Source organism: Scyliorhinus torazame, chromosome 18 (assembly GCF_047496885.1).
Source record: "Scyliorhinus torazame isolate Kashiwa2021f chromosome 18, sScyTor2.1, whole genome shotgun sequence".
NCBI lineage: Eukaryota > Metazoa > Chordata > Chondrichthyes > Carcharhiniformes > Scyliorhinidae > Scyliorhinus > Scyliorhinus torazame.
Window position 1 is genome coordinate 20869880 of NC_092724.1, and position 27414 is coordinate 20897293.

At 47.7% G+C, this 27414-nt stretch overlaps 2 protein-coding genes across 6 annotated transcripts in view; both read right to left on the reverse strand.

The window, feature by feature from the left end:
- LOC140395020 (small conductance calcium-activated potassium channel protein 2-like) overlaps positions 1-633 on the reverse strand; it is a 188122-nt gene extending 187489 nt beyond the window's left edge. Inside the window, exon 1 of one of the 2 annotated variants that reach the window (XM_072482339.1) lies at positions 405-633. In XM_072482339.1, the coding sequence (XP_072338440.1) occupies positions 405-545 (141 nt within the window). In that variant the 5' untranslated portion in view covers positions 546-633. The remainder of the gene's footprint in view (positions 1-404) is intronic. The other variant, XM_072482341.1, reaches the window with a different exon arrangement.
- Positions 1-27414, reverse strand: part of LOC140395019 (3',5'-cyclic-AMP phosphodiesterase 4C-like) — a 762139-nt gene that overhangs the window by 319109 nt on the left and 415616 nt on the right. The window lies entirely within an intron of this gene.

A 27414-nucleotide genomic window follows, 5' to 3' on the forward strand; every position in this document is an offset into this window, starting at 1 on the left:
GCTCTGTTCCTGTGTGTGTGTCTCTCTGTCCCTGTGTATGTGTGTGTCTCTCTCTGTCCCTGTGCATGTGTGTGTCTCTCTCTGTCCCTGTGCATGTGTGTGTCTCTCTCTGTCCCTGTGTGTGTCTCTCTCTCTGTTCCTGTGTGTGTGTCTCTCTCTCTGTTCCTGTGTGTGTGTCTCTCTGTTCCTGTGTGTGTGTCTCTCTGTCCCTGTGTATGTGTGTGTCTCTCTCTGTCCCTGTGTGTGTGTCGCTCTGTTCCTGTGTGTGTGTCTCTCTGTCCCTGTGTATGTGTGTGTCTCTCTCTGTCCCTGTGCATGTGTGTGCCTCTCTCTGTTCCTGTGTGTGTCTCTCTCTCTGTCCCTGTGCGTGTTCACTGTCCCTCTGTCTCTCCGAAGCTGCTTACCTGGTATTCTGCAGCCTGGCTCTGGTTACTGTGCCAGCAATGCTTGTGCACACACTGATTCCTGTGATGATGCTGAGAATGTGTTCCGCTGCCCCGGGCCGCCCCCCCTGCTCCCGGCTCCTCGGCAGCCTCTGGCTCCATGGCACTGCCGGCTGCGCACTGCACCGCGCCCGGGACCTGCGCCACTCCCGGGCACCGCTCGGCCCTCCAGCCCAGACTGCCAGTCTCATTGGTCGGCAGGACCAAAACAACCCGCATGACGCTATCTTTAAACACCCCCCTCCCTCCCTTCCTCTCCCCAAAATTTAAAGGGGCCTCTAACTGACTCACTCAATTAACCAACATGTAACATTGACCAATGGGGAAGAATTACTGCTGGGGAGTAATAGGTGGAATGATCAAATTTAAAAATTAATCCAGTCATAAGGCAGCTTTCACAGGTTGGACTGGCCACTCACTTCCCTAGACTTTTATATAACCTCAGGCTAGTCACCAAAATGGAAAGGCTCCATCCACACAGTGCGTGTGGATGGAGAGAGGGTTCACTGAGTGAGTTGAAGGGGTTAAAACGTCCAAGAGGGGATCTCGTAGACTCTTCCTTAAATCTCAGTCATATCCTGATTTGGGGGGGGGTAAAGGCGGTGCAGATATTGAACCCAGGTGAACTGGAGAGAGCGCTCAGTGGATCCTTGGCAGCGTCAGATGGTTGGGTCGTTTCTGAGATTCAGCTTTGGAATGGATCCAAACCCTATATTAAAATAAAATTAAAGAGGGGACATTAATTTCAGACTGTCAAATTTCATTTCAATTGGAAACACTCAGCCATCAAACCAGTCCCAGAACATACACAAGGCACAGAAACTCACAGCTCACAATGGTTTCTGATAGGCGAGCTTCATTTTTATACAGATAAATTTAGAGCACCTAATTCATTTTTCCCAATTAAGGGGCAATTTAGCGTGGCCAACCCACCCACCCTGCACATCTTTGGGTTGTGGGGGCGAAATCCACGCAAACACGGGGAGCATGTGCAAACTCCACACGGACAGTGACCCAGAGCCGGGATCGAACCTGGGACCTCGGCGCCGTGAGACAGCTGTGCTAACCACTGCGCCACTGTGCTGCCCTATAGTCTAGCTTCTTAACCTATTTTTTTAGAATCAGCTATGTAGAATCATGGAACAGTTACAGCACCGGAGGACATTGTGCAGACTGTCACAGACATGCGAACTCTCTGTGAGAGCAACTCAGTTAGTCCCATCCCCCCCAACCACTCTTTTCCCTGTATGTTTGCCATCAGATTGTGAATTAAAATCCATTTGGAAGCCATGATTGGGTCGGCCATCCTCTCACAGAGAATTTCAGACCCGGACCATTCGCCGTGTAAAAATATTTTTCCTCATGTTCTGTTCTTCTATTGAACCCCTCAAATCAGTGTCCTCTTATTCTCAACCTTCCACCAATAGGAATAATCTCTCCATATCTATTCTGTCCAGACTCCTTACAAAGCTTCATGATTTTCAAGACCTCGATCAAATCTCCCTCAAACCTTCACTCCTCTGTCGTATCAAACATCAACCTCCTCCTAATATCTTACAACATGGAGCAGTAGCAACTCAGACCATCATACCATTCTGGAATAACTATCCAATTAGTCCCACATCTCTGCTCTTTTCCCATTACCCTGCAAATTTCTCCTTTTCAACTATTCTGTCTTGACAGTTCCCCTATCGAAGCCGCTTCGGGCAGCGCCTTCCAGATCACAACGCTCTGCGTTCAAACAAAATTCTCATCTCATCACCTTAAATAGGGCGACACGTTAGCACAGTGGTTAGCACTGTTGCTTCACAGCGCCAGGGTCCCAGGATTGATTCCCGGCTTGGGTCACTGTCTGTGCGGAGTCTGCGCGTTCTCCCCGTGTCTGCGTGGGTTTCCTCCGGGTGCTCCGGTTTCCTCCCACAGGTGCCGAAAGACGTGCTTGTTAGGTGAATTGGACATTCTGAATTCTCCCTCTGTGTACCCGAACAGGTGCCGGAATGTGGCGACTAGGGGCTTTTCACAGTAACCTCATTGCAGTGTTAATGGAAGCCTACTTGTGACACTAATAAAGATTATTATTATCTGTGTCTCACTCGTTACCGACCCTCCTCCTATCAAAATCCTCCTCTGTGATTCTGAACACCTCTATTTAATTTCCCCTCAACCTTCACTGTTCAGAGGGGAACAATCCCAGCTTCTCCAGTCTCTCCACAGAACTCAAGTCCCACATTCCCAGTAACATTCTAGTACCCTCTCCAAGGTATCCTTCCTACTGTGGAGCGTCCAGAATTGGACAAATTTTTTTCATAATATTTATGAAAGTACATCCCAAAACATTTTGAGTTGGCAATTACAGAAAGTGCAATAAAATTCAACTTGTCTCCATACAGCATGTTCCACTCTGCAGTGCCTCAACACAATTTCAATATTCTTTAATATTTACCATGTACGATCCTTGTCAGACACACAGGCTGAGGGGTTATATACAATTCCAGACCCTCCAGTTCACTATGGCTGAAACAGCCACCTTCCCTCATTGCGCCCCTGAGGCAGCTGCCCCAAGCTTTCGTGCCTCTCTCAGCACATAGCCCTGGACTTTGCTAGTCTGCAACACTCAGGGGCAACCTTTTGCACTGGAAAGACCAGCACGTTGCTGGTAGACCAAAGTGCTTTTCTCCGAATTGATGATTCTCCAGAAACTCCATGCACTGCTGCCTCACAGCTCCAGGGACCCAGGTTCAATTCTGGCCTTGGGCGCCTGTCTGTGCGAAGTCTGCACGTTCTCTCTGTGTCTGTGTGGGTTTCCTCCGGATGCTCCGGTTTCCTCCCACAGTCCAAAGATGTGCAGATTAGGTGGACTGGTCATGATAAATTGCCCCTTAATGTCCAATGGTTAGGTGGGGTTAAAGGGTTATAGGAATAGGGTAGGGGAGTGGGCCTGGGTAGGGTGTTCTTTCGGAGGGTTGATGCAGAATCAATGGGCTGAATGGCCTCCTTCGGCACCGTAGGGATTTTATGAAACTGTTAATGTTTGTCTCGGTGGGCATCCCTGGGAATAGCCCATAGAGCACAGAGTCCTGTGTCATGGGTCTGCTCGGGGTGGGCCTCGACAGAAATGACTGCACCTGTTTCCAGATCTTCTTTGCAAAGATCCATTCCAGAAGGAGATGGACAACGGTCTCTTCTCCACCACTGTCACCTCAAAGGCACTGTGTGGATGGAGTGAGATTCCCGGCATGTAGAAAGGCACTGATGGGGAGAGCCTTTCTCACCACCGGCCAAGCTACATCTTGGTGCTTGTTTGAAAGTTCTGGTGATGGGGCATTCTGTTAAATGACTTTAACAATCTGCTTAGAGAACCATCTGACAGGATCCACCATCCTATGTGCCCGCTTGAATGTTCCATGCAGACCACTGCCTGATGGACCTGCAGCCAAAGGCGTTTTCCTACATAAACCTTTCCACAAGGGGTAGGTGGTATAGCAGGGTCCCACTGCTTGGAATATTGTGTCGCAACCAGGCCAGACACATCCTTCACAACACTGAGGACACATTGAACCTCAACACATGGTAACACTTGGTGTTTGCACACCAAGAGTCTATGCATACCTTGATGCAGCCACACACAAAGGTGGCCATCAGTCTGAGGGCAACATTGGGTATGTTTTATCATGTTTTATCTAGAGGTTTGTACATCATGTCCTGCAAACACAGCCTATTTCCAACCTCCAGATAAAATGGAAAATGGTTAAAGTGGTTGACCTAGGGCAGGAATGAGGAATGGGCCTGACCTGTGCCACATACACCAACACTGAGAGGGCCTCATACCTGATGACCACGGTCTTACCCGCAGTTGAGAGAGGGCACCATTCCCGAATGTCCACTTATTGTTTTACGTTAGCTACTTGCTCCCTGCATTTTTAGTGCATGTCTTGGTACCGAACAACCATACCCCCAACACCTTCAGGTAGTCAGACCTGACGGTGAAGGGGACTCACGACTGGTCAGCCCATTTCCAAACAAGTTGCTCTCGCTGTGATTTACCTTGGCTCCTAAGGAAAATTTGAACTGGTTGAAGATGTTCATCAGTGGATCCGAGCAGAAGACAGTGACATTGTACATGTACAAGGAGGCTTTGACCTGATGCCTCCACTGCCTGGGGTCGTCACTCCTCTTATGCTTGAATCCTTCCTGATGGACTTGGCATACGGGTCGATGCAGAATACAAACAGGACAGAAGAGAGAGGACACCCCTGCTTGACTCCAGGTTTAACTGGAAAGCTTTCAGATTCCCAGCCGTTGATTGAAACAGTGCTACTGATGTCTGTGTAGAGCAGTTGAACCCCATTGAGGATTCCCTCCCCAAATCCCATTTTGGAGAGCACATCCACCATGTAGGTGTGCAATACTTGGTCAAAGGTCTTCTCCTTGTCCATGCTGAGGAGGCAAGTATTCACAGCCCTATGTGCACACAGGCTATCACATCCCTGAGTAATGCAAGGCATTCAAAGATCTTCCGACTGGGCAGTAAACAGGCCTGGTCAGGGTGGATCACCAACCCCAGAGCAGACTTCAGCCAATTGGCAATGACCTGGGACTGAGTGTTGTCAACCACATTCAGAATGAAATGAGCCACTAGTTTCTAATTCCTCCCACCCTTTCCCTGTTCCGCTTCTTGGTGAGAATAGTGATGCCTTTCCTCATGGGTTCTGGCATGTTGCTGGCCAACAGCATACTCTTTGTACACCTCCATCAGGAATGGGCCGATCCAATTCCATAAAGTCGAATACAACTCAGTCGGTGAGCTGTTGCTTCTGGGAGCTTTGCTCATCTCGAACAACTCGAGAGCCTCAGTCAGCTTCTCCAGAGTCAGCCATTTGTCAAGGCTCTCCCGCATATGGTCGTCAAAGACCTCTGCGATAGAGGACAGGAAGGGAGGCCATGCTCTCTGTGGGCTTCACGTCATACAATCTGACATGAGAGGTTTTTGCCGTTCCTGAAAACGTCGGTCGGTGATGACATCTTCTTCCCTCAGGATGTTGATTACAGAGCCGTGACATACTTCAGATGGAACCAATACCCTTTTGAAAGTTACCACCGAATCTGCTTCTAGCACCCCAAAGGGTTGTGAATCTATGGAATTCCTTGCCCAGTGAAGCAGTTGAGGCTCCTTCATTAAATGTTTTCAAGATAAAGATAGATCGTTTTTTGAAGAATAAAGGGATTAAGGGTTATGGTATTCGGGCCAGAAAGTGGAGCTGAGTCCACAAAAGATCAGCCATGATCTCAATGAATGGCGGAGCAGGCTCGAGGGGCCAGATGGCCTACTCCTGCTCCTAGTTCTTATGTTCTTATGTTCAGACAGCACATTCCTGCACACCCCCTGGTGTCTATAACCAGCTGGTAATCTTATTTATTTGACTCTGAAATTTAAAGTTTCAGACACACAGGACCTCACACATCAGAATATCAATTTGCACTTGTTCAAACCACCTCATGTAAATAACATTCCACCCTCCACCCACAGATCCTTCGCCAGTGATGGAACTGCCCACAACATTCCCAGGATGAGCCTGTTGGATCTGACAATGAAGAGGGGGAAAAGAACATTCGGGCATTGGAAGATCAATAAATTCAGATGAGCTGAAAGGCCTTGTAGTCCTGTGTCGGCCGTGTCTCAGTATCCCCTCTGCGTTAGAAAATTGTGGGTTCAAGTCCCACTCCAGGATTTGAGCAGAAATTCCGGGTTGTCACGCTTAAGCCGGAATTTTCCAGCCTTTGTGCCGCTAGGATGCCCCCCCCCCCCCCCCCCCCCCCACACTCCCCCCAATGGGGGTGTTGTCTTTTGGATTTGGATTAGATGTGTCTGCCATCTCAGGTGAACATAAAAGATCTGCACTCTTTGCCAAAGAATGGGTGAACACTGCTCAGTCCTCTGGTCAGTGTTTATCCCTAAACAGACAACAGAAACAGATACTCTGGTCATTGATTTTATTGTGAGTCCAACAGATCGATGCAATATATCTGGTGTATTGGTGAAGAGAGAAAGCATGTGTGGTAGTATGCATTAGGGGTCATGTGGGACTGTGAAGCCGTGATGCCATTGGCTGACAGATCCCGGGTCCTGGTTGGCTGTTGATCTCTAGCTCCGCCCTGAAGGCGGAGTATAAGAACCAGGAGTTCTCCCCGCAGCTCCAGTCTGTTGCTGAACTGCGGGGAACAAGTCACGCTTAATAAAGCCTCATCGACTTCATCTCTATTCGTCTCTCGTAAGTCATTGTGCGCTACAATTTATTAAGCGTGCTTAAAGGAGTATGGAGCTCAGGATCGTCCCAGAATGCCTGAGGATCAGCCCCCACGCAGTGAACTCAGCAGCAATTTTTAAACACTGGCAGACTTGTTTCGAAGGCTACCTCCGAACGGCCCCCGGCCGGATCACAGAAGACCAGAAACTGCAGGTCCTGCATTCGAGGGTATGCCCGGAAATTTTCCCTCTCATAGAAGACGCAGAGGATTTCAAGACGGCGTTCGCAGCACTAAAGAGCGTCTACGTTCGCCCAGTGAACCAGGTCTACGCACGCTACCAACTCGCAATGAGACGGCAAAGTCCCGGAGAATCGCTAGACGAATTCTACGCCGCGCTGCTAATTTTGGGACGGGCCTGTAGCTGCCCGCCGGTAAACACGGCTGAACACACGGACATGTTAATTCGCGATGCGTTTGTGGCAGGTATGAACTCTCCCCAAATCCGCCAAAGACTGTTAGAAAAAGAGTCGCTAGGACTCTCAGAGGCACGGGCCCTTGCAGCTTCCCTAGATGTGGCCGCGCAAAACGCCCGCGCGTACGGCCCCGACCGCGCGGCAGCCCCTTGGGCTCCGTGGACCCCCGTCGCGACAAACCCCCCCCCTCACAGGCTTGCGCGGTTCAGACGCCAGGTCATCCCGGGGGGGCCCGCTGCTATTTCTGCGGCCAGGCGAAGCACCCCCGGCAGCGCTGCCCGGCCCGCGCAGCGATTTGCAAGAGCTGCGGCAAAAAGGGCCATTTCGCGGCTGTGTGCCGGTCCCGGGGGGTCGCCGCTGTCCCCGGAGAAGAAAGAGTCCAGCGCATCCCAAACGCTCCCCAACCCCCCCAGCGCCCCATGTGCGACCCGCAGGCGCCGCCATTTTGGGTCCCGGCCACCACGAGGGGAGGGTGGGCGCCGCCATCTTGTGACCCCCCAGCCATGTGCGATGCATGGGAACGGCCATTTTGTTCACCCCCGCCGCCATCTCGGACGACAACAATGGACCCCAGCATCGACGGCTCCACGGGGTTCGAAGAAGGCGCTGAGACACTGCGACCACGTCTGGCCACGGTGACGCTGGACCAAGCACGGCCCCGGACGCTCCAGACGACGACAACAACGGTGCTGATCAACGGACATGAGACACCATGCCTGATCGACTCCGGGAGCACAGAAAGCTTCATCCACCCCGACACGGTAAGACGCTGTTTTTTGACCATCCGTCCCAGTACGCAGAAGATTTCCCTAGCTGCAGGATCCCACTCCGTACAGATCAAAGGGTTCTGCATAGTGACCCTAACGGTGCAAGGGAGGGAGTTTAAAAACTACAGGCTCTACGTCCTTCCCCAACTCTGCGCGCCCACATTACTGGGATTAGACTTCCAGTGCAACCTGCAGAGCCTAACATTCCAATTCGGCAGCCCAATACCCCCACTCACTATCTGCGGCCTCGCAACCCTCAAAGTTGAACCCCCATCCTTGTTTGCAAACCTCACCCCGGATTGCAAACCCGTCGCCACTAGGAGCAGACGGTACAGCGCCCAGGACCGGACATTTATTCGGTCCGAAGTCCAGCGGTTGCTGAAGGAAGGCATAATCCAGGCCAGCAATAGTCCCTGGAGAGCACAGGTGGTAGTAGTAAAGACAGGGGAGAAGCAAAGGATGGTCATAGACTATAGCCAGACCATCAACAGGTACACACAGCTAGATGCGTACCCTCTCCCCCGCATATCCGACATGGTCAATCGGATTGCCCAATATAAGGTCTTCTCCACCGTGGACCTCAAGTCCGCCTACCACCAGCTTCCCATCCGCCCAAGTGACCGCAAGTACACAGCCTTCGAGGCAGACGGGCGACTATACCACTTCCTAAGGGTCCCATTTGGCGTCACAAACGGGGTCTCGGTCTTCCAATGGGAGATGGACCGAATGGTTGATCAACACGGGTTGCAGGCCACGTTCCCGTATCTCGACAACGTAACCATCTGCGGCCACGATCAGCAGGACCACGACGCCAACCTCTAAAAATTCCTCCAGACCGCTAAAGCCTTGAACCTCACATACAACGAGGACAAGTGCGTGTTTAGCACAAACCGGCTAGCCATCTTGGGATATGTAGTGCGCAATGGGATAATAGGCCCCGACCCCGAACGCATGCGCCCCCTCATGGAATTTCCCCTCCCCCACTGCTCCAAAGCCCTGAAACGCTGCCTGGGGTTCTTTTCATATTACGCCCAGTGGGTCCCCCAGTACGCAGACAAGGCCCGCCCCCTAATACAGACCACTACCTTCCCCCTGTCGACAGAGGCTCGCCAGGCCTTCAGCCGCATCAAAGCGGATATCACAAAGGCCACGATGCGCGCCATCGACGAGTCCCTCCCCTTCCAAGTCAAGAGCGACGCCTCCGACGTAGCTCTGGCGGCCACCCTTAACCAAGAGGGCAGACCCGTGGCTTTTTTCTCCCGAACCCTCCTCGCCTCAGAAATCCGCCACTCCTCAGTGGAAAAGGAAGCCCAAGCCATAGTGGAAGCTGTGCGACATTGGAGGCATTACCTGGCCGGCAGGAGATTCACTCTCCTCACTGACCAACGGTCGGTAGCTTTCATGTTCGATAATGCACAGCGGGGCAAAATTAAAAATGACAAGATCTTAAGGTGGAGGATCGAGCTCTCCACCTTCAACTACGAGATCTTGTACCGTCCCGGAAAGCTGAACGAGCCGTCCGATGCCCTATCCCGCGGCACATGTGCCAACGCACAAATAAACCGTCTCCAAACCCTCCACGAGGACCTCTGCCTCCTGGGGGTCACTCGGTTCTACCATTTTATAAAGTCCCGCAACCTCCCCTACTCCGTGGAGGAGGTCCGTACAGTCACCGGGAACTGCCACATCTGCGCAGAGTGCAAACCGCACTTTTTCAGGCCGGATAGAGCGCACCTGATCAAGGCTTCCCGTCCCTTTGAACGCCTCAGTCTGGATTTCAAAGGGCCCCTCCCCTCCACCGACCGCAACACATACTTCCTGAACGTGGTGGACATGTACTCTCGTTTCCCTTTCGCCATCCCCTGCCCCGACATGACAGCGGCCACAGTTATTAAAGCCCTTAACACCATATTAACACTGTTCGGTTGCCCCGCATATATCCACAGCAACAGGGGGTCCTCCTTCATGAGTGACGAGCTGCGCCAGTTCCTGCTCAGCAAGGGTATAGCCTCGAGCAGGACGACCAGCTACAACCCCCGGGGGAACGGGCAAGTAGAGAGGGAGAACGGCACGGTCTGGAAGACCGTCCTACTGGCCCTACGGTCCAGGGATCTCCCAGTTTCACGGTGGCAGGAGGTCCTCCCGGACGCTCTCCACTCCATCCGGTCGCTGCTGTGTACTACCACTAATCAAACGCCTCATGAGCACCTCCTTGTCTTCCCCAGGAAGTCCTCCTCTGGAACGTCGCTGCCGACCTGGCTGGCGGCCCCAGGACCCATCTTGCTCCGGAAACATGTGCGGGCGCACAAGTCGGACCCGTTGGTCGAGAGGGTTCACCTCCTCCACGCGAACCCGCAGTACGCCTACGTGGCGTACCCCGACGGCCGACAGGACACGGTCTCCCTGCGAGACCTGGCGCCTGCCGGCAACACGCACACCCCCCCGACACCAATCACCCCCTCCCTGCCACCGGCGCACCCCGCGACCGCCCCCTTCCCGGGAGGATCGGTCCTCCTCCCATGTCCGACCAGGAGTGAAGCAGAAGCAGACACCGTAAAGCTCCCGGAGACGACAACACGGGAACAAGCACCACCACCGGGGCCGAGGCGATCGACAAGAACGACCAGACCGCCCGCTCGACTCGTGGCATCGGTGTAACACAAGAATGTTGTGGACTTTAACGAGAATGTTCTTTTTTCTTCTTACGAATATTGTAAATAGTTCACAAACCCTGTACATAGCCCAGTGTAGGGCAAAGTGTAGGGCACTGTAATGACATGCAAAAGTTTTTCCTCCCAGGACCAGCCTTGTAAACCCCTACCACCATGCGAAGCACCACCCCGCCGGGTTCATTTTTAACAAGGGGTGAATGTGGTAGTATGCATTAGGGGTCATGTGGGACTGTGAAGCCGTGATGCCATTGGCTGACAGATCCCGGGTCCTGGTTGGCTGTTGATCTCTAGCTCCGCCCTGAAGGCGGAGTATAAGAACCAGGAGTTCTCCCCGCTGCTCCAGTCTGTTGCTGAACTGCGGGGAACAAGTCACGCTTAATAAAGCCTCATCGACTTCATCTCTATTCGTCTCTCGTAAGTCATTGTGCGCTACAGCATGTTCCTCGCTTTTTGTGTGTTTCTCGCTTTCAGCCCACATTGCTGGCTGACACAGTGTGAAAACGCGAATTAGATGTGTAAATCTCTCCCTTATCAGCACCCGGCCTCTCCATCGGCAAGTCCCCTGCGCCTCGTGGTGACATTGGGAACTGGGTCTCTTGAGACCTCGGGCTAAAGCTTCAGAGGAACCTGGAGGAGGTTTTGCCCCAGACATTCCATGTGTGAACCAACTAGCAATGCGGACACAATCTGTAGGCTTGTGGATACCTCGGGAAGGAGTAAACCCTGACAAATAATCTGGAGTGGAGCCCGAAGGTGGACTGATGTCTAAATATTTCACCCTTCTGTCAATTCCTGTAACCGGGTTGGTGCCAAACGTTATACTTTGCATTCCTTTGGACTCAACTGGGGTGGTGGAGAGGGGGGCAGCCCAGGGTCTCCTTAGTTTTTATCCAGGTTTGCATCTTGGAGGGAATACTCCAGTTTTACTGAATACACAGTTGAGCACCAAGGGGCAAACCATTGCCTCTCAAGACAGACAATTGCCACAGGGGTCATTTATTTCATTTCTGGTTTGGGGAGTTTGTTCTTCACTAATTAGCTGGCACATTTCCAATATTACAACAGTGACTTCAAAACTGATTCATTGGCTGTTAAGCACTTTGGGCATCATGAGGTTGTGAAAGGTGCTATATAAATGCAGGCTCTTTCTTTCTTTACCATAGGGCAGAATGCAAATGGTGTAGAGAACTAAATTCCAATGGCCAATGGCCCTAACAGCCAACTGATCAAATCTAAGCTCTGCAGCCCTGCCACGTCCAGCCATGAATGGTGGTGGACAATTAAACAACTCACTAGAGGAGAAGGCTCCACAAATATCCCCATCCTCAATGATGGAGGAGCCCAGCACATCTGTGCAAAAGAAAAAGCTGAGGCATTCGCAGCAATCTTTAGCCCAAAGTGCCGAGTGGGTGATCCATCTCGGTCTCCTCTGGAAGTTTCCAGCATCACGATTCACTCCACATGAAATCAAGAAATGCTGCAGTTACCAGATTTTGCAAAAGATATGGGCCCTGAGAATATTCCGGCAATAGTACTGAAGACTTGTGCTCCAGAACTTGCCACACCCGTAGTCAAGCTGTTCCAGTACAGATACAACATTGGCATCTAGCTGGCAATATGGAAAATTGCCCAGGTGTGTCCTGTACACAAAAAACAGGATAAATCCAACCCGCCCAATTACCAACCATCCCATCAGTCTGCTCTCACTCATTAGTAAATGTAGTTGCTAGCCCTTTAAGGGGGCATGCATCAAAAGGGTCATGTGCACCGATCATCCAATGGGGAATGAGCACTGGGATCCCGATGCAGAGCACGGGCTTTTGCAGCCAGTGTTTCTGGTGATCCCATTGCTGAGAATGAAGACATTGATTCTAGTGCTGTGTATGTAGTTGGTATTGATCACAGATCCGTCGTTATTCGTCAACTAACTGGTGGTCATCAATTATTGTATTTATTACCATGTCTCTCTTCGGAAAGTTAGAAGCTTTCAACACTGCTACTGAAGAGTGGATATGAATAGCGTTTGGAATATTTTTTCTGTGCTAACAAAATCGAGGGGGGAGGATAAGAAAGTTATATTCCTGACTGCATGTGGCACACAGACTTGATCCGAAGTTCAACGCCCCAGTTCCTACTGAACATTTGCAGAGATCGTTGAGCGAGCAAAGGAACATTAACATCCTAAACCCTCTGTATTATTAGGATACCGGACCAGACCCCAACATTTGTGTGGATACCGGACGAGAATCCCAAACAATGTTTCTATTTGTAAAACTGTGAGGAAAGGATACTTCACAACAGGAGAAATTACTCTGATCAATAGGTATCTTTTATGTTAAAACAAACTTTAATTCAAACACAGAATTAACCACATTAACATCAAAGAAATCAGCTTTACAATTATCAGTTAAACAGTTCTTAAACACAAGGAAACACCTAAACTTACTATCTATACCTGCTACAAACTCCAATTAAGCAATCCAATACAGTTCAAATCCCACTTATAAATAAAGTTAACAAAACAGGGTTATTTGTTTAGCTGTGTAGAGCCTTTTGGAGAGAGTTCCGTTCAAGGGCAGATCGAATACACTTGTGCTCAACATAACCACATTTGGCAAAACCGATTTGTTCAACTTAAAATCCAAAACAGACTGCAAAACTACAGCCATACCTGGCTCCTCCCATTAATTACATCATATGTGTCCCTCTAAGTTCCATGCCCTGCTTAGCTAGGACTAAATAGCACTCCCTCATACATTATCTACACTCCAGGGAATCTGCAGCAATCGACACACAATTTCATTAGCCCTTTATCTGTAATCAAGTGGTTAAAATCAATAATTTATGGCTCCTTAATTACAGCTTTAGCAGACACACAGTCTGGATATCTTAACTGAGGTTATTTGATAATATCACTGCAAGAAATGTACACCTTAACCCAGGCTTTCAAAAGCATTACTGTAACAGACATAAAATATAATATATAACAATTGCTACATTCATCACACCTCCCTCCTTAAAAAAATGAACCAGCAATGTGAAAAGATGGTTCCATTTTCTAAAGCTTTTTGAACTTTAAATATTACTCGAGGGCAGCACGGTGGCGCAGTGGTTAGCATTGCTGCCTCACGGCGCTGAGGTCCCAGGTTTGATCCTGGCTCTGGGTCACTGTCCGTGTGGAGTTTACACATTCTACCTGTGTTTGTGTGGGTTTTGTCCCCACAACCCAAAGTTGTGCAGGGTAGTGAAATGGCCATGCTAAATTGCCCCTTAATTGGAAAAAATGAATTGGTTACTCAAAACATTATTTTATTAAAAAAGAAAAAAAAACATTTTAAATATTACTCATTACTAAACACTATTATTACACTGTATAATGCATATCTCAACATATTTATGCATGCAAATCTAAACAGCTGTATAGTTCATTTTAGTCTTCATTTCTCTACTTTGAATGTTCTTAAATCTTAAATTCTTCAATCTCACAATCATGAGAAAGCATCTACAATCATGTTTTCTCTTCCTGCTACATGTATAATTTTCAAATTAAATGGTTGTAGCAATAAACCCCACTGAAATAGCTTTGCACTTCGATCCTTAAACTTCTCCAAAAACCTCAATGGATTATGTTCTGTATAAACAATTGTCTCTGATGAATTGTTAGCAACATAATGTCAAAATGTTGCAACGTCAATGCTAAACTCAATGTCTCCTTCACAATGGTTGAATACTTCTTTTGATGAGTATTTAGTTTTCTGGAAAAATAACCAACAGGTATTTCTATACCTTCATCATCAATGCCCACATCACTCACATCAATTGCTACCTTAAATTACTGGGCATATATCGGTGTTGCCAAAACTGGTGCAGTGGTTAATACAGTTTTGAGATTGTCAAATGCCTCCTGACATTATGAATCCAAGGAAATTTCAGTTTTTTTTAAAGTTTAGTCAGTGGAGCAACCATACTGCTGAAATTTGGCATGAATTTCAGTAGTAACCACTCATGCCCAGAAATTTCAGAATTTCTCTTCTTGTTAATAGTATTGGGCAAATACCTTTCGTTTTCACATTCTGTGAGGTCACCTGACCATGTCCAAGAGTATGGCCTAAGAATGTGACTTGGGCTTTCGCAAACTCACTTTTAGTCAAGTTTACCATCAAGCCTACCTCCAGTAGCCAATCGAACAATTCATTTTATGTTCTAAATGCTCCTTCCACGTTTGACTGAACACGACACATCATCTATGTAAACTGCATCATCCTTTAGTCCAGAAATGACATTGTTGCTGGCGCTTTCTTCAATCCAAACTTTAAACTGATACAGACCATTTGGCGTACAACAGCCAAAACCTCCTTCACCTTTTCTGATAAAGGTACTTTGCCAGTATCCTTTTAGTAAGTCAATTTTGGTAATACATCTTGCTTGTCCCACCTTTCCGATACAGCCCTCCAAACGAGGAACAGGATACAAATCTGGCTTCATAACTGCATTGACTTCCCTATAGTCCACACACAATTGTTGCATTCCATTGGGTTTTGGTACCATCACAATAGGTGACCTTCATTCGTTGCAACTCACTTCAATGATATTATTCTTAAGCATGCTTTCAAACTCCTTTTATACCTGTGCCAACTTTAGTGGCTTGAGATGTTGCTTAATTGGAATAGAATTTCCTACATCTACATCATGTATAATTACTGTTATACTTCCTAGTATGTTCCCACATTTAGCTGTATGTGACTGTAATAACCCATTCAGGTCAATTTGATTTCCCTCTGGACGGTAACTCAGAAATGTATCCAAATTTCTGTTTACTTCTTCATTGTCCAATCTAATTTGAGGAATGTGAAGTTCAGAATCATATGAATTTATCTCTTTTCATAAAATCATAGAATCACGACAGTGCAGAAGGAGGCCATTCAGCCCATTGAGGTTGCTCTGACCCTCTGAAAGAGCACCCTACCTAGGCCCGTGCCCAAACCCTTTGCTCTTAACACCACCTATCCTTTTGGAGACTAAGGGGAAATTTAGCATGGTCAATCCACCTAACCTGTACATCTTTGGACTGTAGGAGAAAACCGGAGCACCCGAAGGAATCCCATTCAGACACGGGGAGAATGTGCAAACTCCACACAGACAGTCACCCGAAGCCAGAATCGAACCCGGATCCCTGGCACTGTGAGGCAGCAGTGCTAATCACTGTGCCGCCATTAACACTCTTCCTTCTTTCCTTCCCTATCAAAATACCTTTTGCGCATATTAACATGACACACTCAGTGGGTTTTCCTTCTATCTGGTGCTCTTATCAAATAACTCACTCACTCGATTTCCTTTCAATTTGATAAGGCCCACTAAATTTTGCTTTTAATGGTTCACCTACCACTAATACTGATCTTTTCTCCCCAATAACAAAACTATGAGTTGTTGAATTGTTTCTGTCTTTTTTTTCAGCACATGCTGTGACAATTTTAACTGTTTTCTAGCCAACTCACCAACCCTATTTAATCTCTGCCTAAAGTTAGATACTTAGTCTGACAATGTAGTCTCCACTGACCATCAATTTCTCCTTTGTCAATTTAAGTGGTCCTGTTATCTCATGACTAAAAATCAATTTGAACGGACTGAATTTAGTTGATTCAGTAGATGCATCCATAATTGCAAATAGTACAAATTAATTTCGTTTAACCCAATCCTCTGGATAATCCTGACAATAGGCCCTCAACATGGTCATTAATGTTTGATGCCAGCTTCCTAATGCTCCCTGTGATTCAGGATGATACACAGTTGATTTAAATAACTTTCCTCAAAGCCTATCCATAACTTCCCTGAATAACTTTGACATAAAATTGGACCCCTGATCTGACTGGTACTCTGATTTGGTACTCTGTATCCAGTTAAAAAAAAATTAGTCACACCTTATAACACTCTTAGCTGTAATATTTTGTAATGGAATGGACTCCAGAAATCCATTATGGTTAACAAACACTGGTTTCCACTTTTCATTCAAGGAAGGGGTCCCACACGATCAATTAGGACCCTAGGTAAAGATTCTTTAAATACCAGAATGGCTATTAAGGGTGCTGGTTTGATTACCGCTTGAGATTTTCCTGTTACCTGGCACGTGTGACATGCACGGACAAATTCAATGACATCCTTTTGCAGCCCAGGCCAATAAATATGTTTTTGTATTTTTGCTGGAGTCTCTTACTCCTCAATGACCCCCGACTGGAACCTCATGCGCTACCTGTAAAACCTTGGGCGGATTCTCCGAAACGGCGGCTAAGTGTTGACACCGGCGTAAACACTGGAGCGTTTCACGCCGCCGTCAACGGGCCCCTTGGCCCAGCAGTTCTGTAGCCCACAGGGGGCCAGCAGGGCGCCGGAGTGCTCCATGCAGCTCCGGATGCTGATACGGGGTCCTGCACTTCCGGCTGCGGGTCCGCTCATGCGTGCGGCGGCCGTCTGCGGCGCCAGCCCCGCGCAACATGGCGGACCCACACAGCTGACCGGCCCCCACAATACAGGCCCCTCCCCCAGATCACGCCCGCCCGCCGATCGGTGGTCCCCGATTGCGAGCCTGGCCGTCGTGGAGTCTCCTCCTGGTGACGGAGCCCCCGCCCCCCCCACCAGGGCAGCCACAGACTGAGTCCGCAGCTGCCATCCCGAGTGCCCGCCGGGTGGAACCATGTTAGAACTACACCGGCGGGAACTCGGCCAGTTGCCGGCAGAGAATCACCGCAGGGGCCTCTTTCAATGGCCCCCGACTGGCGCCAACGGTGACCGGAGAATCGCGGGAGCGGCGTCACTCCAAATTTCAACGTCAATGCCTGGTCTCTGCCCCCATGCCGAGCGTGATTGAGGCGTTGAGGCTCAGAGAATCCCACCCCTTGTATCTATAGCCCAACGGGAATAAAACTTGATGAACTTTTGTCCTTTTCTCATCTACCTGAATATGTAATGGTCTCCGCGTTTTCATTAATACATTATTTCTAATGTAATAACACTCCAGAATACACTCAGATTCTATTTCTGTGTATGCTTTCTGATACAACTGCTTTATCTCTGAATCTTTCTGTTGTAATTCTACCAATTTTCCTGAGCTAAAGATATCCGCTTCATCGTCCACCTGCAATTGTTCTTTGTCAACCATCTGGTCAAAGATTGTTACTGATGACTGAACCTCAGCCTCCCTATCTTTAGTCCTTCATTTCTCCTCCTTCTGTATCAACCTGTGGCTTTGTGATCTTGTTCCCACACAATCTGGAAGCACCCAGGATATGTTTGTTGCAATACCTCAATTGTTTGAATTTCCACCAGCTTTTCAACCACATTAGGCATCACTCCCACCTGATATTTCTCTCCCTACAGATGCTGCCAGACCTGCTGAGATTGTCCAGCATTTTCTCTTTTGTTTCAGATTCCAGCATCCACAGTAATTTGCTTTTATCCAGTGTTTAACTCACTGCCTCTTCTCTTCCAGGAATGCCTACCCTGAAGAAGTGCTGCTCTTCTAAAAATATTTCCCACTTTCTCTGTCTGTTAGCTTTGACAGAGTCATCAGACTCGAAACGTTAGCTCTTTTCTCTCCCTACAGATGCTGCCAGACCTGCTGAGATTTTGCAGCATTTTCCCTTTCACTCCCACCTGTGATCCAGCTTTTTCAGTATCCAGGAAAGCTATATCTCTGAAAAAAGTTATTTCTCTATTAATCCTACCACTTTACCACTTTTGACTGGATTCTCTAACTTTACTTTACATAATGGAATACTACTCACTCCACCAGTAATCCCACATATTACCATATTTTCCGGCAATACTCTTTCTGAACTATATAATCTCCTTATCTCTCACCGTTAAAAATTGTCTTGCTCCTGTATCCCTTGAGATCTTAACCTGCTTACCTACTTCCACCTTGTACACATGAGTAAACCTTACCCATACAAATAAAATCTTGAAAAAGATCTGACATCTTCTTTTCAACCAACCTCTGAATAGGCTGTACACTCTTTTGAACCCCTTCAGCTGCAACCATCATAAAATCATAGAATCCCTGCAGTGCAGAAGGAGGCCATTCGGTCCATCAAGTCTGTACTGACCCTTCAAAAGAGCGCTCTAACTAGTCCCAATCCCCTGTCCCATTCCTGCAACCCCACCCTAAGGACATGTTCTTTTGGCCACTTTAATAAACTTATACTGTTTTAAAGACTCTGTCTTCCCAGTGCTTTTTTTAAGACCCCAACACTGTGACCTTTTGTGACCAGCATTATTAGAATGAAAGCATTTAAGTGTTCTTACCTCTCTTCCACCCTCATACATTTCCTATTTAACCAATCCTTGATTTATGAACTAAATCAAAATTAACTGCTATTTCTGTTGCCAGTCTAGCAGTTTTAACCCTTTGCTCTTCCACGTGAGTTCTCACAACTGCAGGAAGTGAATCTTTAAATTTTTCCAAAATAACCGTTTCCCAAAGAGCTTCATACTTTAGGTCTATTTTTAATGCTCTTATCATCTATCAAAATTATTTTGTTTAATTCTTTCAAATTCTATATATGTCGACCTGGTTCTTTCTTTAGATTGCTAATCTTCTGTCTGTAGGTTTATGGCACTGGTTCATGTGCTCTTTAGATGGCTTTTCTCACCTCATTATAATCTCTTTTTTTCTTAAATTTAGAGGACCCAATTCTTTTTTTCCAATTAAGGGGCAATTTAGCGTGGCCAATCCACTTACTCTGCACACATTTGGGTTGTGGGGGCAAAACCCACGGAAACACGGGGAGAATGTGCAAACTCCACATGGACAATGACCCAGAGCCGGGATCGAACCTGGGACCTCGGCGCCGTGAGGCAGCAGTGCTAACCACTGCGCCACTGTGCCGCCCACCTCATTATAATCTCAAGGTACCTCCTTGGATAGTGATGCACACACTTCACTAGCTCTACCTACTAACTTTGTTTGAACCAACAATATTGTGGTAACCACGTTATTGCATTATATTGTATTGTGCATGCCTGGGCTTGTCCAGGCTGGCTCCGCCTGTGGCTCCTCCCCTCGGGCTTCTGTATAAAGGTGGCAAGTCTCCGCCTCCGGACCCAGTTCGGGTCCAGAGGCAGGAGGTTTGCTGTTTAGTGTATTAAAGCCTCAGTTACATTCATCACTCGTCGTGTGTTATTGATGTATCAAATACCCACATGGTTTTTGGCGAATTCAATTGTTTAGCTACTTTCTCAAATGAGATTTTTTTAAAAGGCTTCCATGTCTTTATCGTCAAACCTTGGCAGTTCTTGAATCTATTTAAACATATTCCCATTAGGCTTTTGACAAAGAGGGGTACTCCTTCCTCTCGACCTTCCTCAACATCCATAGTTAACTGCAACCATTAAAGTTTATAATCTCTTTGCAGCTCTATTTTCCGAAGATCAAATTTTCTCTCTTTTTCTTTTGCTTCCACCATTGCACTCACTCTCTTTCTTTCTCTTCCAGCATTGCCAATCTCTCTCTATCTTTTCCTTTTAATTCCAATTCAAGCTGTTAAATTTCTTTATCATGTTGCAACTGTTTCATTTGTAATTGTATTTGAGCTAATTCTAATGATTCAGTCTGTGTATCTGGCAAAATCTTTATGCCGAGCAATTGCTTGAATTATCTCTACCTTCCTCACCCCTTCAGGTAAATTCAACTGCTAGCTTGATCGCCAAATCCAAAAGCTTTGTTTTAACCAACCATTGTAAACCAACCAGAGTGACCTCTTCCACACCCAGGAAATTCTTAGCCACTGAAAGAGCCATTTTAACAATCACTCCCCATTTAAACTGACAAGAGTATCAACACCTGGAAGGAAGCACCAGTTCCTCACTCACTCTGTTTTTAAGTTCAATAACCCCAAACCAAACTAGCAATTGCACTTTTTAATCCCGGTAAAGAGCCCCCAATTTTGTTAAGATACGGAACCAGAAACCAACATTTATTAGGCTACCAGACAAGAATCCCAAACAATTTTTCTCCTTCTAAAACTGTGAGGAAAGGATTCCCCCAGGAGTGATGACTCTGACCAATAGGTATCCATTTATGTTAAAACCATCTTTAATTTAAACACAAAATTAACCACATTAACATCAAATAAATCAGTTTTTCAATTATCAGTTAAACAGGTCTTAAATACAAGGAAAAACCTAAACTTACTCTCTATACCTGCTACAAGCTCCAATTAAGCAACACAATAAAGTTCAAACCCCACTTATAAATAAAGTTAACAAAGCAGGTTTACTTGCTCAGGTGTGTCGAGCCTTTTGGAGAGAATTCCTTTCAAGAGCAGATCTGATACACTTGTGCTCAACACTAACCACATTTGACAACACTGCTGTTCAACTTATAATCCAAAACAGACTGCAAAACTATGGACAGACCTGGCTCCTCCAATTAATTACATCATCTGTATCTCACTAAGTTCCATGACCTGCTTAGCTAGGACTAAATAGCACTCCCTCATAAATTAACTACTCTCCAGGGAATCTCCACCAATCAAAACATGATTCCATTAGCCCTTTATCTGTAACCAAGTTTGTGGTTAAAATCAATAATTACCTCACTCTTTTATGACCCCTTAATTACAGCTTTAGCAGACACACAGTCTGAGTACCTTAACCTAGGTTCTGTAATAATATATACCTTACTTAACCGAAGCAGTTAAAAATATTACTGCAACTCGGGGCTTTTCACAGTAACTTCATTGAAGCCTACTTGTGACAATAAGCGATTATTATTATTAAATATAATATATAACAATTTCTACATTCATCACATGTAATATTACAAAGGTGCAAATTTAACTCCACTGGGTAAGTTCAGGGGAGACCATTATAACCTCGGTAGCAAAGCTAAGACAAATTGAGAAGTATTGCGATTTTGGGTCAGCGTTGAATGGCATGTTAAGGGACTGATTGTATTCAATCCCTGGGGTTGGAGAGTACTGCAGCTAGACTGCCTATATATACCGGAGAAGCCGTATAATAATAGAGGTGACTAAGATTCCAGTGTGTTATCGACAGCAGTCTGCACAGCTAGTGGTTTCAGGCCAAGAACCGAGTTTAATGGAGCGTGACAGGCTCCAAGAGATCAAGTTGAACTGGCTGGAAATGTTTTAATTGAAAGAAAGCGGCTTGCACAAAATCCAAGATGCGTTGAGGGGGATTTGGGAAAGATCAAAGGTAGCCAGCATAAATCCATGTGGAGCCGGAAGCCACTGCGATATATTTTAGAGCAAGATCTGTGCCCTACGCATCAGTAGAGAAGGTAGAGGCAGAACTAAAATGACTGGAAGAATTGGGCATCATTAAGCCATTACAATTTGCAGAGTGGGCAGCACCCATTGTACCAGTGGTCAAACCAGGCAAGACCATCATATCTGCAGAAATTAAAAGCTGACGGTAAGTCAAGCTGTGAAACTGGATAGGTACCACATCTCCAAAATAGAAGATCTATATGTCATGTTGGCTGGGGATTTCACATCTACCAAGTTGGATATGAGTCCTGCTTATCAATAGTTAGAACTGAACGACACATCAAGAGATTGGTATAACCCCTTATGAGGGGTTATACCAATATACAGATCTACCGTTTGGGGTTTCAATGGCTTATGCCACCTTCGAGTGAACTATGGAGAGTTTGTTGCAGGTTTGCCCAGGGTTGTCATTTATTTGGGCAACATTTTAATAATGGGATCCACTGAAGAGGAACATATGACCAATTTGTGAGAGGTTTTGAAGAGATTTCAAGAGCAGGAGTGCGCTTAAAAAGAGAGAAGTGAACCTTCAAAGCAAACAAGGTAGTTTATCTTGGTGAACGAGTGGATGCTCAGGGGTCACACCCCATAGAAGGCAAAGTGAGAGTAATTAAGGAGGCACCGGCCCTGAGGAACACCTCAGAACTCTCGATCTTTCCTCGGGATAGTCAGCTATTATGGGCAGTTCCTCCCAAATCTATAAACATTGCAAGCACTGTTGCAAGTACGGTTAAAGAAGGGACAGAAATGGAAGGCACCACAGAAAGGGGCTTTTAACCAGGTTAAGCGGGCACTTCAGCCTGCATGCTTATTGTTACATTTCAACCCCTCTAAGAAGCCAGTACTTACATCTGATACATCATCCTATGGTGGAGGGGCTGTGTTACCCCATACAATGGGGGATGGGGCCGAGAGACCCATTGGGTACGTATCAAGAACCCGAACAGATGCGGAAAGCAGATACTTGGAAACTGAAAAAGAAGGCCTGGCTATTATCCACGGCATCAAGAAGCTTCATCAGTATATATAACGGAGGCACATTACTGTCATCACAGATCACAGGCCACTTTTAATGTTCTTCAAAGAAGAAAAAGTGATTCCGTCAATTCTGCTCGGATACAACGTTGGGCAAGAATCGGCAATATCGGCAAGAATATGCCTTTGAACATCAGTCAGGGGCTCACAGAGCCAATTCTTAAGTCACCTGCCATTAACAGAAAGCACGCCACCACCCCCTCTAGTGCCGCAAGAGATTGTAATGGCCTTTATCTTTCTGGACTCCTTAGCTGTGACAGCACAGCAAATTACGTACTGGACTAATGGAGACCCATTTTTATGGAAGGTTAAACATATGATATTGCATTGTTGCTAATGTTTTGAAAGTTGTATAGATTATTAATGTACTATCTAATACGGGGCTGAAAGGGTGAGGGATGTAGTAGCTAGCCCTTTAAGGGGGGCGTGCAGCGGAAGGGTCATGTGACCCAATCGTCCAGTGGGGAACGAGCTTGGGCATCGTGGCACAGAGAGCGGGCATTTGCAATCCGTTTTTTTTGGTGTTGCCATCTGGGATGGCCACTTCCCGATTACAAAATGGACACTTTGCAATGATTGCAGGGAAAATGGACAATGCTGAGAAAACAAGCAGGTTCAGAGCTTGTCTGTATATTGGAGCCGCAGCTCCCAGACAAGACCAAAACTGTAGGCCGATTAGCATTGATACGACCTTCAATTCACTGAGAGACACGTTGAGAAGTAAACTGTGGTTTTAATCAGCTTACAACTGAGCCTGCCTGTGACTGGTACAACAATGAATGCGGCCCCGCAGGTCAGCTGCCTTTATACTTCCTGTAAGGGGTGGAGCCATGGGCAAGCCCGTACATGCCCCGACATATCCCCCTGTGGGTGAAGCCGTACAATGGCCCACAGGTGGAGCCCACAGGGTTAAATACATAACGTAACATGATACAGCAGTAACATGATATCACAGTGCACTGATGAATTAACAGTAGTTCCATTCACCACATTCACCCCCTGTTTAAAAATTGAAGTCCGCGGGGGTGATGGGTTTACAGATTCAGTCGGTCTGGTGCCCGGATCATATGTTGCGACCGCCGAAGCACTGATGTTGCAACCGTTTTGGGTGGCTGTGGAGCTGGGCCCGGAGCAGGCACAGGTGTGGACTCCTGGAGCGGCTCTTCCGGAGCTTCATTCCTGTGGACCGGTGCGGCGGGTGGGAGGGAGCGCGAGAACCATATCAGGGTAGGGGCGCTGAACATGGGAGGTTGGATAGGGGTAGGGGCGCTGAACATGGGAGGTTGGACGGTGCAGTGTGGGGGTGCAGTAGTGGTCGTGGTGTCGGGGACTGCGGGCGCCAGGTCCCGGAGGGAGATGGTATCCTGCCGGCCATCGGGGTGTCTGATATACGCATAGTGTGGGTTGGACAGGAGCTGGACCCTCTCTACCAGGGGGTCGGTCTTATGGCTCCGAACATGTTTTCGGAGGAGGACTGGACCCGGTGTCATCAGCCAGGGCGGAAGCGAGGCCCCTGAGGTAGCTCCCCTAGGGAAAACAAACAAGCGGTCATGAGGGGTCTGGTTTGTGACCGTGCAAAGGAGGGACCTAATAGAGTGGAGGGCATCCGGGAGGACTTCCTGCCAACGGGAAACTGGGAGATTCCTGGACCGTAGGGTCAGTAGGACGGTCTTCCAGACCGTCGCGTTCTCCCTCGCCACCTGCCCGTTTCCCCTGGGGTTATAACTGGTAGTCCTGCTCGAGGCGATGCCCTTACTGAGCAGGTACTGACGCAGTTCGTCGCTCATGATCGATGAGCCCCTGTCACTGTGGACATAGCTGGGGAAACCGAACAGGGTGAAGACACTATGCAGGGCTTTGATGACTGTGGGAGGGAATATCGGGGCAGGGAATGGCGAACAGAAAACGGGAGAACTCATCTATGATGTTCAGGAAGTACATGTTGCGATTATTGGAGGGGAGGGGCCCTTTGAAATCGATACTAAGGTGTTCAAAGGGCCGGGCCCCTTTACCAGGTGGGCCTTATCTGGTCGATAGAAGTGCGGTTTACACAGCACAGATTTGGCCGTCTCTGGTTACAGCTTTGACCTCCTCGATGGAGTAGGGCAGGTTGCGGGCCTTGATGTAGTGGGCGAGCCGGGTGACCCCCGGGTGGCAAGGTCATCGTGGATAGCACGTAATCGGTCATCTTGCGCGCTGGCGCCGCGGGACAGGGCATCTGGGGGCTCGTTGTGCTTCCCAGGACGATATACTATAGAGAATTCGATCCTCCACCTCAAGATCTTGTCATTCTTGATCTTGCCCCGCTGCGTATTGTCAAACATAAAGGCAACCGATCGTTGGTCGATGATGAGGGTAAACCTCCTACCAGCGAGGTAATGCCTCCATTGCCGTACGGCTTCCATGATGGCTTGGGCTTCTTTTTCGGCCGAGGAGTGTCGAATTTCAGAGGTGGTGAGGGTGCGGGAAAAGAACGCTACCGGTTTGTCTGCTTGGTTGAGAGTGGCGGCGAGAGAGACCTCTGAAGCATCGCTCTCCACCTGGAAGGGGGCGGACTCGTCCACCGCGCGCATTGCAGCTTTTTTTTTGTCGGTAAAAATCTATTTTATTCCAAGCAGCTTGCAAGCTAGACTCGCTCTGATAACACAGGACACCAACACAGTCCCTGAGATTCCCAGAGCAAGTGAGAGACAAAGGGACAAAGCATCTCGTTTTCATATACATTCATGTAGCATCAAGTTTCACATACACACGACCAAATAAGGCAACGGTGGCAAATGCAAAGCTCCCATAGGCTTTCCCCACATCCCTTAACCCTGAGGCCCCTTTCACCAGTATCTCCTGCAACAAATAAATGGTCCCAGTGGCTGCCCATCCCCCCCCCCTCTTCCTGCCTTGAATCCCACTTGCAGGCTACACATTTTCCCCACCATAAGCTAGAGATCTTTACCTAGTCCGCTAACCTAACTCCTTATTCTACTGCAGTAAGATTTTACTCCTAACTTGGCCTAACTACCCATCATGCTTTAGTACCATGCCTTTCTGTTCATTTCCTCATTCCCTCCTCTTATCATTCTATGATAACTACTATTCCGCCTCCTATCCAACATTCCATTCCACTACCCACCGACAACGGGACGCCGGTGGCGTTGTGGCCGATGCATTGGCCTGACGTCTGGGTTACGCTACACCTCCGTTCAGTGCAGGTGGAGAACAGACATGTTATATTTTCTTTCACCTCTGCCACGGGGGTCTCTATTGGTAGAGAAATGTTTGGGTAGGTATTCCCCTGATGGTCAAAAAGTGTGCTAACAATTCGCCAGACCAACAATAGTCCTGTTGCTGTTTCGGTTCAAATTTGGATTTTGGTTAGGCATACAACTCCCAGTGTCCGTTCTAAACACCCCCAGGTTAGTAACCTGTATCAATGTTTGGTCTGAAAGACCGTCCCGCAATTCATTACATTCCGTACATAAAACACCTCATCACATTTTTACAGCCACTGGTTCTCCGTCCGGGTTCCTTCTGGTTTGATGGTCGCCAGTAACGGGATGTCATCTTGGTGATTGGTGATGGGCCGAGTCTGTTGGCATCATCCTGAGCCATAGTCATCTTACAACACATATTAAGGCATCCAATGATTATACAGTATACAATTATAATAACAAGTATTATCAATCCATGTATCAGGTAAAACCCCATGACCAAGCTATGAGAGCTGAATCCTGCTTTAGGGTTTATATCCCCCTTCTAGTTGTACTGACTAGCAGATATCCCTGATCCTTGTCATTTGTGTGTACATGTCGTGATTTGTAAACTGTGCACAGAAATTAATTGTAAATTCATCCATCTCGCAGACCAGTGTTGATAGATCCTCAAGTCCAATCACCGTGAACCATAGATGTCGCTGCTCAGGGAGGCAACTCAATAGCTATATTTGTGTGTTCCACTACCTCCAAGGCATCTGGCTGCCTTGGGGTAGCAGCACCGTAGAAGCTTGCATTGCAGCTTTGGCGATGTCCGCCTTGATGCAGTTGAAGGCCTGGCGAGCCTCGGCTGCCAGTGGAAAAATGGTGGCCTTAAATGGTGGGCGGGCTTTGCCCGCATACTGGGGGACCCACTGGGCGTAATAGGAGAAAAATCCAAGGCACCTCTTCAGGGCCTTGGGGCAGTGAGGGAGAGGGAATTGGAGGAGGGGGCGCATACGGTCAGGGTCGGGCCCTTGGACCCCGTTTTCCACGACGTAGTCGAGGATGGCTAGCCTGGTTGTGCGGAAAACGCATTTCTCCTTGTTGTAGGTGAGGTTGAGTTTTTTGGCGGTTTGGAGAAATCGGTGGAGGTTGGCGTTGTGGTCCTGCTGATCATGGCCGCAGATGGTTACATTGTCCAAGTACGGAAACGTGGCCCACAGCCCGTACTGGTCCACCATTCGGTCCATTGCTCGTTGGAACACCGAAACCCCGTTTGTGATGCCAAAGGGGACCCGGAGGAAA